The following is a 15,028-nucleotide window of genomic DNA, read 5'->3' on the forward strand; positions in this document are numbered from 1 at the left end:
CATGTTCACGTCTTAAAGTCATCCTGAGGCCTTAGTTTTGGTTTAAAATTACACAACATCATGTATGTGTTGCTTCTTTTGGGCTTGTTTTCATCGACCTGGTTGCTTATTTCTCTCAAATCTGGCAACAGAGTGGGCGCAGTGTCTAATAGTAGCAGTAAGCTAACAAGAGGCTTCGTTCAGCTGGTGACTCGGGAGTCGGGACAGAGAAAATGTCAGGAGTTTGGAAGTATTATAAAATTGAAAGCGAAGGCAGTGTAACAGCCAGATGCAATGTTTGCAAGGCGGAGGTTCCGCGTGGTGGAAAGAACAGAGCTACGTTCAACACGACCAATCTAATACAAACACCACCAACAACAACACGACGAGTACACAGCGGCCACTCAGGTAACGGCACTGAAACAACCGACACTTTCAGAGACTTTTAAAAGGAAAGAGAAACTGCCCCAGAACAGTGAAAAGGCCAACAAAATAACAGCCAAGATAGCTGAGTTCATCGCATTGGATGACCAGCCGTTATCTGTTACCTTTTTTTTCTCTTAATGCATTGCATAAAGATCGGATCGGGAAAAATCGGTATCGGCAGATTGTCAAAATCAAATGATCGGAATCGGATCGGGAGCAAAAAAAGGTGATCGGGACATCCCTACTTATTATACATCCATGGCTTGAATAGAGGGATATGAGGGATGTCTAAAATGCATGATCTGTTTGTATTTTGAGCAAAACACATCATAGACATGTTTTTATATATTTGTATATATCTGAGACCCATAATATATGCCTAAAAATAGCATGATAGGTGACCTTTAAGTAAGACAAAACCTGTATAGATAAAAGGAAAGCCAACTTGAAGAAATGGGCGAGGAGATTCTTCCAAATTCTCAATGCTACGACAGCAGAAAGCCTTAATGTTCTTAGATTGGCACGGTTTACAGCAAAGTGGCTGCTCACTGGAACCAAAAGCTGGGTGAGGTAGCCAGGAGCTTTTCATGTAGTGGCTTATAAGTGATTAAAATAATCCTAAAATCAATGCTGGACTTCACTGGAAGCCAAAGAAATGCTGAATGGACAGTGATCGTTAAAAGGAAGCTGCTGCATTTAGAGCTACGGTAGTTTGACTTAGGGAAAAGTTAATCACATTTGTTGATTATATACAACGCCAATATTCCTGGGGTTAGGTTTGACTCTTGTCTTGTGCATTTTTGGTCATATTTTGACTTTTGTAAATGACAGTTACCATCAAAATGCACATAGGTTTTTTTTAAACATAACTGCTTAAAAAATGGTTTACATTTCAGGAAGATGATTGAATGAATAGTACGATTTAGAACGAACTACTCCTGCATTACAAGTTTCAAGGCTTTATTGTCATTAGCACGCCGCGGTGTTCACAGCGATCGCGGCCACTCTAGTCAATGGGTGTTATTCCACCAGACGCGCCGCGTTACGGCCAGAAGCGTCTCAGAAGCGTCTCAGAAGAGTCCCAGAAGCGTCTCAGAAGCGTCTCAGAAGCGTCCCAGAAGCGTCTCAGAAGCGTCTCAGAAGAGTCTCAGAAGCGTCTCAGAAGCGTCTCAGAAGCGTCCCAGAAGCGTCCCAGAAGCGTCTCAGAAGCGTCCCAGAAGCGTCTCAGAAGCGTCCCAGAAGCGTCTCAGAAGCGTCCCAGAAGCGTCTCGGCGCTGGGCTCCGCTAAAAATAGGCGGCTGGTCTATTTTCGACGTGACGCGAGGCGTTGCATAGCGCCGGGCAGGAAATGGACCGGTCAGAGCATCCAGTCAATCCCCAAAATAAACTCATTTTGCAGACCCTATCCCTCCGTAGTCTTTCAAGTAGGAGGAGAAATGCCAGCGTTCTCCTCCGGTTTACAGGCACTGTGGAAATTATATATATAGAATAATTATGATGATGAATGCATTTTTTTACCACTAAAATACAGCAACACATTTTTGATTAATGTCGCTTATAACTGGGATATTAAAAGTATTATTAACTTTGTCTGTACAAAGTAGCCTGTCCAGGAAATATGCCCAAATCAACAAAAACTGCGAGCCGGCACACAAGACGCTCCGCTTTCTGAAACGCGCCCGGTTGGGTTTGACGCTGGAGGAGGTCGGACCAAAACCGCGGCGCAAACGGACCCGGTGGAATCCCGGGGTTAGTCTCCTCCAACAGAGCAACCTGAATATATATATATATATAGGACATGGAACAAATAAAACAGATAAAATAGTCCAAGAGAATGTTTGGAGATGTGCAAGTAAATACAAATAAAATATAAATAGTGCAAGAAGAGTCTATATACAAGTAAATGGAATATGATATATTAGATAAATAATTAGCAAAATGCAATCAGATGAATGTTTATCCATGTTCTTTAAACTTTGAACTGAGGCCTGTACGACGAAGCCGGTTCAACAGACCCTGGATATGTTTGAGTTACCCGGCTTACCTAATCCAAAACAAACGCGCTCTCGCTAAGCGGTCCTACGACGCTGGTTATCAACTCGTTAACTCAAGCCCGGTGTGTCCTATCTAGTTATGTGCGCGTTCACATGAAAGGGGCGGGGTTAGCAACATTTGACCAATCACAAACATGGAGAAGCGTACTGACAGCGCAGCGTCATATATTTCCCGAATGAAAAGTCAACTATAATATTGGACAAATATGAAGAAGTTAAACTTTAAACATCCATGACTTAAACACTTTATCCAGGATCAAAGCCACATAGCTGCACCTGCAAGGTGAATACAGCTGGTAAAAGAAAAAGCGTTTGAATGCGTACATTAACAGGTTTATGATATCACCGCCCCGTCCAAGACACGATCTGACTTTAATTACATTTGACTCGAGTGTTTCATCAACTTAATGTGTTGCTTAAAATAATACTTCTGCATACAGTATGTGACACTGTGAGTGTTGCACGGCCAGATACGGCTCAGCTGACTCAGATAAGGAAATATATGATACATTATGATGTGATATGATATGAATGATAATGGGACACATCGACGTCTGCACTCACAGTGCCGCGGACTGTACTTAATGTTACTCTGATCCTGTTACTTATGTTGTGGCAGATATTTAAGTAAGCTTTCTTAATGCTAATGTTATAATAGTCAGATTGCTCTGAAGATGGGAGGGGATATTCTATTCATTTTCACGTTCACACAGTCAGTGATTTGTGCCTGCCGTCTTTCCTGCAACGGCAGTTTTTCTGTATTTCCTTCCTCCTGTAATATGACTTGATTGCTTTAAACTCCGCACACTGAGCTCTGATTGGTCAGCAGGCGGTGCTTTCACTGAGTTGATCTCTTAGCCTGCAACCTAACCTGCTCCGGACCAGGTTAGCCGTTCAGCATAAGTTACCATGGAGATCTAGCCCGCTAAGAAGAGAACCAGCGTCGTAGGACCGGAAACCCAGAGTTTTCCCTGAAGTTAGCTCGCTAAGCGAAAATCCAGCTTCGTAGTACAGGCCTCTGAGCTCCTCCAACAATGCAACATATACAAAAACACAAAATAAAAAGTAGTGCAAAACGTCTATATACATGTCAATAGAATATGGGATGTGTACAAGAACAGAGAAAGCAATTAAATAATGTAAATGAAGACAAAATTAAATACGGTCAGGTGTAGCATTGCTCTTTACTTAAGCTATAGTGAAAAACGTCCGTTAACGACGCTTGCTTTACGTTGATTTGGATTAATAGTTTTACATTATGTTATCTCCTTCTTGTCGCCACAACAGGAGCTTTCCCAGGACTCGTTCAGCTCTCAGTCGAGCGCTCCTCCTTCCAACCAGCCCATGGCTTCCAATAAAAGCAGCCAGGAGGACAGCATGCAGGGGCGGCCCTCCAGTCTGCCGGTAAGACCCTTTTAGCTGGGTTTCATGGGCATCAAAAACCTAAAGATTTGCCCTTTTAATATGTATTTAAAGCCAATTCAGACGATGCTAAACGGCTCCTTCTAAGTAGCAAATCTCATTCACTTGTTTTCTTGATCACTTTAGTTGATTTTGCTATATATGTAGAAAAAACGCTCATGTATTTGGACTAAAACATAATTTAAAAGCCTTTCATAACACGTTGAATGTCCACCAATCATAACAATCGGACAAGCTTCTTTCACGTGAATTATCTCATAAAATAACTCCTATAAAAACATGTCAAACACATAACAAGTAAAATAAATAAATTCAAATAAAGATTAGGCTATTTATCATAGAAAACCATGCTCTTGTGTTTCAATTAAGCCCACATTTAGAGAACAAAACCAAACGTATATTACTGATGTCAGGTCAGACGCATGTTTTCATAACGAAGACAAACGTCGCAGCCTTTTTGCATCGCCGTATTTTTCTGAACAGCTGCTCACTCGAACCAAAACAAAAAACATAACGTGCTCTCGACACCTGTTGCCCTCTTACATCACGAATCAGCAGCTGAGTATTCCAGCCCTGGTCAGGGAGCAGATATCTGAAACAACAAGGAAGAAATAGACACAACACTGCAGATAAACATGTCCGTTGACACAGGTCAATGTCATCCTGTGTGATTTGGCAAAAGATCAATGACAGTCAACAAGGAGGATATCGACTGACACCGATATTGGGTCGATGGATATGTGCATCTCCAAAATACACAGTTATAGAGTGCCACAGTGACGCGTCCTAAAACCCGGAAGTAAGCTAGCATTTTTACCACTTCCGGTTCCTTCGACAAAAAGCAATGCAATTTCTCCATAGGGTTTAGTGGTTGAGAAGCATTGAAGACACGGATCACGTTTTGTTCTACGACATTAAATCCATCAGCAGTGACCCCACTGGTGATTTCTGAAGAGTTGACGTGTCTGAAAAACGATGGTTGTTACCAAGTGGCTGAACAGGACTACAGAAGTTGTCGAGGCCGTTGTACGTCATTACACCGAACACGTAAACACTCCTCGAAGTTAGTTTGCCCTGTTCTGCTTGAAAGCAAGTACCTGCCTCCTGCAGACTGTTCAAACAAACGCTTCAACTCGTACCATTTAGAATCTGTATGTTTGAATATGGATCTTAAGTTGGCGTGACGTTGAAGCAGCGACCCTGCTGTAGTTTGTTGATAGCATAACGTTAGCATTTTGCTTCTGGCGACTAGATTTATGATTTGAAAATTATAAAAGTAGGGTAGACATGTGGATATTATCCGGCTGAACAAAACGTGATCCGTCTCTTCAATGTGTCTCAACCACAGACCTTATTTCCAGCTATTTTCCAAAATCCTATGGAGAAATTGCATTGCGTTTTTGTCGAAGGAACCAGAAGGAGTTTACTTCCGGGTTTTAGGACGTGGCACTCTATAGCGCTTGAAATGTTAAATTGAATAATTATAAATTATGAATAAAATATGTCTGGGAGAAAATGTGGAATGTGTGAAACATGGCGGATGTCAGAAACGCTTCAAAAATGCTTTTAAATGCGTCTTTTAAACATGTTATTAAAGGTAGGGTAGGTAAGAATGGAGAAACCAGCTCGAGTGCGCTAGAATTTGAAAGTACGCAGCCGAAACAAATCTGCCCCTTCCTTCAGACTGCCTTACAGAGCCCCTCCTCCAACACACACGAACGCGCACATGACCAATGAGGGCACCAGATAAGTTTGTGCACAGATGGAAGGCTGACAGGCCATCCAGTTATTTTAGCCGGGCCGGCTCAGATGATTGGTCGTGCTTTTTACAGCGCCACAGCTTCCACAGATGACATTTTTTTAATGTATTTATTGTCAAAGCATTTAATTTATTCATTGCTATCGGGATGTTAAGAGCATTCCATGGAATATAACAAAAAGTATTTCTGAAGTGAATTACCTACCCCACCTTTAAGTATAAGTAAGTAGAACCAAATTATAATCTTCAACGGTTTTACTCGGCCAAATGTATTTGAGACAACATGTCAATGAGGTATAAAAGAAATAAGGTATTATATATAATGTTATATATATTAAATCGGTACCATTTTACAATAAGACTACCCTTATAAAGGATTCCTAAAGGGTTTATAGTTAGGTTATGAATTAGGTTGTAAACACTTGATTAATCATTAAGCACCATTTATAAACCAGTTCTAACATAGTTTTCATACATCAACACAGGCTCACTATTTGGCAAGATGACTAAGCCTTATATTGGCTACTTAGCGAGAATCAACTCAGTGAGGAACAGATACCAAGGATGCTGGCTGATGAAGGAGACGAAGTAAGCTAGGTAGCCAATATAAGGCTTAGCAGTACAGATAAATGTGGGCTCACTATTTGGCAAGCAACCGGTCACAGTTGCCCTGTTTATCTCATGTCTTATAAAAGCTTATTAATGATTTATAAAGTGTTCACAACCTAATTAATAAATGAATAACAAACTATTCGTAAACCCTTTTATAAGGGTAGTCTTATTGTAAAGTGGTACCATTAAATCTTATAGCAAAAGTAACCCTACAGGAGTAAGATATTATTATTAGTAGGAATGATCAAAATATTTGGATACATGGGATAACATTTTGATTTTTGGGCCAACTTTGCAATCAATGAACTACCAACATTCTAAATAAAGCTTCACAACCTATTTAGAGCAAGGGAAGGACACATCCTGCCTTTTAGAGCGATATCTGCTTTGGACATTGCGTGCTTTAGTAGAGAAAGGTCAGTACTTTGGACTGGTTTAACCCCAGCTCTGTTTACCCTTGTCTGCTAAATCAGTGACATGTTACTGAAGTCTGCCAACATTCCTGCAACACACGACAAGAAAGGGAAAACCCCCAAAAAGATCAATAAAGCTTCTTTTAATATTGAGTGTGTTCGAGCAGTCCGGGTTTCTATTGACTTGTTCGGGGAAGAAATTGCGAAATTAAGGGAAAGAAACATTTGTGTGTGAAAAAACATTGTTTGAAATGAAGTAAATATGGCGTCTGATAGCCCCTTGGTTTAAATAAAAGGGAGAGAGAAGCCCCTCCCCAAATATCCACCACCCGTTAAAGAGGTGTCTCTCTGTAACACGTTGCAGTTTCCATGGCTCTGTTTATAGGTCAGACTGCGGAGCTAACCTCGTTCTGGGCCTCGGGGAAGGAGAGTGAGAAATGAGATCATTAATGAGAGAGAATGAAAGTGAGAGGGGGGGGGGGGGGGGGGGGGAATTGAGGGAGTGCAAGCAAATAACTTGGAATAGTGTGAGTGATTGAATGTAGAGGAAGGGAGGGACGAGTGTCTATGCCAGAAGGGGATGCCCTCAGGATGTGTTTCCCTACTCTTTTATTTATTTCTCTTATTTATTTATACATCTCTCAGCAGGCTCAGCCATTGGCCGAGCTGCCAGGCCAGGGCTATTTTTATTTATCTCACTCCGACTTCACGGGGATTCCCTATTGGCGCCTCGTGATTGGCTGTGAGAGACATTAATCTGGTTAAGGTAGAGATCCTCTTCCTCCTGCTGACAGCTGACTCCTGCAGGTGTCAGGAGGCGATGCCAGGAGAATCTGTTGTGCCGGGGAAATCCTAAGAAATTATGCAAGATGGCATTTTTCCATCTAATACACACTTGACTAGAACTGCAAGATTTAGAAACATTTATTCAATTTTTATGAGTGAAAAATATTAGTGAAAATGATAAATATAGCTGTTTAAGGCCCGGACTTCTCTGCAGCTCAACAATACTCAATTAAGATATTTTTGCATCAAATATTGTGCTAACACTGATTTGGATATTGCTCTAGTCCAGGGGTCGGCAACCGTAACCAGTGGCACACTAGGAATAAGTGGAGTAAGTGTGCAAAATATTTAAATTTTATTTTCGGATCCTGAACGAGACCGCCGCCAGAGCGCTTCTCCCCGTTACCTGCAGAAGAAAGCCATGCACGCAACGCAGCCCCGCTCTCTTTAACTCCAGGTGACTTTCTGACGCTTTCCTCCGTGGTGCAGGGCTGATCGTAAAAAAGAAAAAATTACTGTAGGCATTTAAATAAAATAAAATAAATAATTAAATGAATTCAGTAAAATATAAAGAAAAGGATTTTGTTAGGAGATAATATATAACATTTTAAATATGTTGTTAAAGAAAAGTATGACCTTGAAATACTGACAGTTCAATATTGTTTTGGCACTTTTGGTGTATTAAAAAACTCAAACAGTATCCAGCCCTTAGCATTTCTAAGCTAGCCAACATGCTTGTTTCTACCTGTCTCATTAGCATGCATCATTACAAAATCCATTTGTATCATTTTCTATCTTACCTGTATTTATTCCTCATTGAATGATGGATAAATGAACATAATAACTGCAGTTAGTAGCTGTGAAGGTTAAGTAAAGGAAGTGTTGGGTAGTTAATCTTAAAGGTCACCTATCATGCTATTTTTAGGAAATAGCATAGGTCTCAGATATATAAGAAAATATAAAAAACATGTCTATGAAGTGTTTTGCTCAAAATACCAAACAGATCACCCATTCTAGCCATGCCTCATATCCCTCTATTTCACTTCCTGTTTCAAAAGTGCTGATTTTATGTATAAAGCTTTATAAAAAAATTGATACAAAATAAAAAAGGAGGGGTCTGAGCTCATGGGGGACCCGGCAGCTACTGTCTAAACTAAATACTGCCGTGATGAAACGCCATATCATGGATTATCAAGGATTCTCTCTGAAACAGTATGGAGCTCAAAGGCTTTCTCTCTTGCCGGTTATACCACAAGGTGAGTTCCTTTTTATTTCCTGCTTCTTCACACACATGCTCTCCAGTACAGGTTAGCTCTGAGTGTTAGCGATGCTAATGTAAACACCGACCATATTACGTCCAAAACAGTCGGGCATTGTTTCTGATAGCAACGTTTCTGATAGGGCCGTGGGTCCACATTTCAGATATTACGTCATATCGGACGCAAATCTGGATCAGCTCCGTTGTAGCCCCCGTTTTAGAGATTTGGGTACGGAGAAAAGAGAGAGGGTTTTGTTTTCTGACGCTGCGTGAGTTCCCTGACACACCGGGGACACATATTCATGTATAAAAGACATAAAAAAGTACATTTTGCATGATAGGAGACCTTTTAAATTAACCATATATGTATCACCCCAAGTCAAGAAAAGCACATTTAAAACACACCTGCCGGGATTTGCGTGTTACTCATCTCCTGGTTTTATTTAACATGGGAAAAGGTGTTTATTTTATAAGCACCTGCAGTGATTTTCACAGACACATTTGTATTTTAATCTGCCTTGGAACAAAAACCCCGATCCAGAGAGGTAAGTAAGCAGCCATCTAGCTTCTTTAGTGTCTTCACACTCGGAGCCAGACACATCCGCAGCACAGATGGGTCTGTTTTTAGCCAGGTGCTAAAAACCCAGCGTCTGTTGAGGTGGGAATAAAAGAGGACAGGAGGCTCAGTGCCGGCTGGAAGAAATCAGGTAGAGGAAGCAACAGTCAGTTTGAGAAAAGTCTGCGGATAAGAGGAGTGGTTTGTGGAAGGGGGGGTAGTGAAAGGCAGCCGGAGAGGAACTAGCTGAGCAGGTTGAACTGGTTTCTGCTCCAGGACACAAATGCACAGTTTAACAGTTGAGTATTTACCGCGCTGACGCTTCTTCAGAGCTGCTGCTGTCTACGTGGAAACCTCCTTTACATAGTAGACATGATGCTAATCTAAAACAACTGACAGTGAGTACGGCACAACAAGCAACTGCAGCTAAGCTAAGCTAATTATCAGGATTATTTTTGACTGATTTTACAATTGGGATATGATTAACAATATTGGACGGATTGTTAATTTTTGCATCATGATGAGGACCTGTATCAAAACAGGAATTGATTGGGAGGCTTGAATATCTCTTCAGCTTCAATATTGTGTTTTTTTAAATACATTTTTGATTTATTGTGCATTCCTAGATACAATGTACAAGTCTGTGTGCTCTTACAGGTATAATCGTATAACAAATTGACATTTTTTAGGAGAAGGAAATGAATTAAGAGCACAATGCACCATATTATGGACTTAATCATTAATGCATGGTGTCATTTTAGTAATATCGGTATTGGGATGATGGTTTTTTAGTCCTGCACCTCTTTGGAAACGTGCTCAAATATTCCTTTTGTGCATTAAAACACAGTTATAATGCCATAAAAGATATTTTAACAAAAATGTTGGGAATAAACTGAATTAGGGCTATTCCCAAAACAACCTTTTCCCAATGTTTCTTACCAATATTGTAGAAAAATATGGGGTTTCCACATGCTATACAGATTAAATTATTAACATTTAACAACCTATACTTACTACCTCTTTAGCGCTGTGCTATGTGCCTGCAGGCCATTTGAAATTCCCCTGAATTTTAGTCACGTGACTCTTGGTCTCAGCCCAGTTATTCATCGTTTCCCAGTTGCGCTGGAGAGTGTAAAATTAAATAGTTTTCACAGAGTCTGGTTAGTGCTAACTGTTGTATTTTTTGCGACAGTTTAAATGACACATGTGGATTAAAGCGATTTGGATGAAAAAATACCCTTTTTAAGCTTAGGTTTGATTATGTTTCAAAGATAGAAGCGTTTGTGATTTGTGATTCAATCACAGGGGGTTGGAAACAGGAAAATCCGCCAAATATTTTAGTTTTTACAGATTCTGGCTTCGAGAAATTGTGTAATTATGGTGACGAAAACATGCCTTTTTAAAGTCATTTTTAGGAAAATGTCCTTTTATGTTGGCAACACCAATGTGGCATTCCTCAAGATACTTCTAGATCTCGAAAATCAAGTGTCTTTATTAGCTAAAAGGAATAATAATAATACCCTTTTTTAGAATCAGGCTCTTCTCTGTATCTGGCTTTTCATTCTCCCTCTGGAAATGACACTTCCTCTCTGTGTTCTCCCATGGGAATAAGCGCCCGACCGCCACCAGCTTCCCAAATCTCCTCCTTGTCCTTTTCCCCAGGTCTTTTGTACCTCCTTTCTCCAGTTGGAAGCTTAATCCCACTCAGAGCCGCCCACTGGTTACAATGCTCTACTTTTCTGATGTGACTGAATGTGCTCCAGACTCGAGAGGTCACACACACACACACACACACACACACATTTATTTTTGCAAACCGCCAAACCCCTTCATCTGGAGGGGCTTTATCTTGAAGGAAGAGCCAGGGGTTTAGTCTACTTTATGTGTGAACAATGCTGTAATGGAGTGGTACCTTTTTATTTAGCCGTACTTTAATTTAACACTTTTCAGGGGTTTGCTAAAGTCTTTAAAGATTTGGAAAATGCTTAATTTTTAGCCGTTGTGTAATCAAGGTTAGAAATAAGCTTGAATCGGAGTATATTTGGCTTGAAAAATGCTTTCTTTTCAACACTATCTGGTGCTTTAACTACACAAAAACGGGTTAGCTCTGAGTGTTAGCGATGCTAATGTAAACACCGACCATATTACGTCCAAAACAGTCGGGCATTGTTTCTGATAGCAATGTTTCTGATAGGGCCGTGGGTCCACATTTCAGATATTACGTCATATCGGACGCAAATCTGGATCAGCTCCGTTGTTCCCCCGTTTTTAGAGATTTGGGTACGGAGGAAAAGAGAGAGGGTTTTATTTTCTGACACTGCATGAGTTCCCTGACACACCGGGGACACATATTGATGAATAAAAGACATCACAAAGTGCATTTTGCATGATAGGTCCCCTTTAAGTAAGCCTTTTGAAAGTTGGCCATTTTTGGTTAATGCGCACTGAAATTGCTTTGACAGGGCTTTTATTTTAAGAAATAAAAAAATATATAATGTGGAGTACAGGAGAGGCATATGCTCTGATTCTAAGAAATAATCAAATATATACATTCTAGAGAAGATGCCTGGATGGTTACATTTTTACAAAATACAATATGCTTTAGAGAAGAGGCCTCTTTATGTTGAGTATTCTTAATGATTCAGGGCATGCATTCTAGCTTTTCTATTGGTTGATTTTTGTTTCTTTAATTAGTTTAAAATCTTAGTTTAGTTATCTCACCTCAAAATATGCCCCTTCAACTCTCCCTACACAAAAGGACATTCTTTCCTGCTTTTCCATCCGTCTACTTTTATTTCCTTAATAAGCTACTATATTATATATTACTTGTATATAGACTATTTCTATTCCATTTTATTTGTATTTACTTCAATCTCAATCTTTATTTATTTATATAGCACATTTAAAACACCCTTCAGTGACCAAAGTGCTGTACAGGCAATAACCTACAATATTAAATAACACTAATAAAACAATAACTACTACAATACTTGAACTATTTTATCTGTTTTATTGTGTTGCAACTGTTGGAGGAGCCATGAAAGATTGTCATGATATAATCTACACTGTAGCTATGTACACATGACAATAAAGCCTTGAATCTTGATTGAATAAGCGAAAAAATCCTAGTTTAGACCGAGTTTCTCCCCTTAAAATATCCCTTAAAATATCCCCCGTTCAACTCTCCCTTCTCAAAATGTGTTTGCTTCCATCAGTCTACTTTTATTCCTTAATAAGCAAAAAAATCCTCCGTTTTCGTCCGAGTTTTCTCCCCTTAAAATATTCCCTTAAATTTCCCCCTCCTTTATTCATACATTCACTTCTACCCGGTGCATTTTTAAAGCTCAGGGGCCACCCACTTCACAACAAATCAACCCCCCCCACCCCTCCCCTCCTTAATGACACTTTAATGTTATGAGCCGAGTCTCCTGATCTGGAACCGAGGGATCTTCCAGTCTCGTTGCTGATCAACTCCTCCTCCCCCACTTTCTCCCCCATCTTTTCTCCCCCGCTCAGCCCAGCCCTCTCTTCTGCTGCTGCAGCTAAGCTTGTTTTTTGCGACATAGCTCTGGAGCAATCATCCTGACGGAAGCCCGGCCCACTTTTCTCTCTCCCAACCCTCCCCCTCTCTGCAATATAACTCTGTTTTTCTGCTGCATTCTATCTGTTTTTTATGAATATATTATATATGATATATATATATTATATATATATATTATATATATATATATATATATATATATATTCACTCTCTGCCTCTCGTTCCTGTTTCTGTTTTCTCTTTCCCTCCCTTGCTGCCTCCCCCCCTCCCCCTTCTCTCTCTTCTCCTCTCAGTAAATCAGCTTTCATAACGCCGAGCAGCCTTTGTTTTGACGTTTACTCAGAGTCCGGGCTGGTTCCTGTTGCTATTCTGGGGGCCGTTAGCTTCCTGTGTTCAGCGAACGTTTTTATTCACGTTCCAGGGCTTCTCTCTTTTTTGTTCGCTCGCTCACTCTCACCCTCCGTCCCGTCCCTACCTCTAGCTCGTCTGTTGCTCTCCCCCTCTCTCTCTTTCTCTCTCTCTCTGTCTCACCCTTTCCTTTCCTTTCTTTCTTTCTCCTCTGTGTGATTTTTAATATAATGTACTTGAGAAAATGCAATCTGCTGACAAAGTGTGTTGTTTGCATTCAGTGGAATTGTTTCCCAGCGTGAAAAACCTAGCCCTGTTTTGCTCACAGAGAACACTTTGGCTCGTTCACACACACACACACACACACCACACACACACACACACACACAAACACACACACACACACACACACACACACACACACACACACACACACACACCCTCCCCTCTGCCTCCATTTCTGCTGGGCTGAGCTAGTTTTGCAGGCACAAAGACTGAGGCTGACTGCAGCACTGTTCGTTCTCTCTGCTTTCTCTCGCTGGATGGATGAAAGCAACCTCACAATGAAATTAACTCTCACTCTATGAAATAACCTCTATATACCCTCCCCTCTTTCAATTTAAATCAAATAGCTTTATTGGCATGACCAAAATGACATACAGTATTGCCCAAAGTACAATCTAAACAAACATTCTGATAAAGAATAAAGAATAACATGTTTCCCTTTACAAGGAAATGAATGTACTTTTTAAACATGAACTAGAAAATAACACGACAATAGAAAAAGTTAGATTGAGTTATGGATTATTGTGCAGGATATTGCTGATAGTAAATTAATATAACATTAATAAGAACATTTTAAAAAACGTCTCTCCGTGGTTAATCCTCCTGCTTTGGTAGCGCCCTCTATATGTTTGTGACAGTAAGAGGGTTACTTTAAGAAAATGTAATCTGTTACAATAACTAGTTACATGTCAACCAATGTAATTTAAAATGTATTAAAACACTGTAATCCTGTAAGTATTCTCAATTTATTTTGAATACTTACACTGTAAACAATGAGATGTTTCTTAGTTAAGTGCATGTAGCAATGTAACCTCAGAAAACAAGATTTATGTTATAACAGAAATGTCGTAACAGTAATAGTTTACTAACGCTGTTTAAGCTCAGACGGATTTTTGTAACATAAGGAAATAAGTGAGAGAAGATTGAAAATAAAATGATTATTAAAAACTAAATATATTTTTTTAAAGACACTTATCTACAAAAGAAACCCAAAACGCGTAGTACAATCAATATCTGTGTTATAACATTTTTAACAGTAATCTGATAACTTATTATTAGATATTACAGTTAGTTCTTTTTGTATCCTGATTACCTCATCCGTTACTCCCCAAGCCTGTGTGACATCCTCACCCTCCTCTTCCTCACCCTCTTCCACACCCCCCCATCCTCCACCCTCCCTACCCAGCATCCCTCACCTTTCTGGGCAGCTGCCTGTCTCACCCGGGCATCTGTGTGCCGCCCTGCTAACCCTGCTACTATTGTGATCTCTACAAAAGGCCCCCCATGCACACACCATCTCCCCATTATTCACAGCAATCACTCCCCCCTTCTTCCTCACCCATTACCCTTCCTTCATCCCCCCCATTGCTCCCTGTTAGCTCCACACACAGCTGTGTTTGTGTGTTACCCTTACACAGAGAATCAGATCAGAATTCCTTTTTTTGTTGGAGATATTTACTTTATTATTATTATTATTACAACAGTTAACTGTGACGAAAGAATTTCCCAAATTGTATCAATCAATAAAGTATATATCCATCTATCCATCTATCCGTCCATCCGTCCATCTATCCATCCATCCATCCATC

The 15,028-nt window shown here is 40.2% G+C and overlaps 1 protein-coding gene across 1 annotated transcript in view; it reads left to right on the forward strand.

Moving 5' to 3' along the window:
* LOC117482858 (AT-rich interactive domain-containing protein 1A-like) overlaps nt 1-15,028 on the forward strand; it is a 62,172-nt gene that overhangs the window by 37,989 nt on the left and 9,155 nt on the right. The window contains 2 exon segments of the mRNA XM_034131083.1: nt 3,747-3,863; nt 4,251-4,294. Coding sequence (XP_033986974.1) covers nt 3,747-3,863; nt 4,251-4,294 — 161 coding nt within the window.

This window comes from Trematomus bernacchii, unplaced genomic scaffold (assembly GCF_902827165.1).
Source record: "Trematomus bernacchii unplaced genomic scaffold, fTreBer1.1, whole genome shotgun sequence".
Lineage (NCBI taxonomy): Eukaryota > Metazoa > Chordata > Actinopteri > Perciformes > Nototheniidae > Trematomus > Trematomus bernacchii.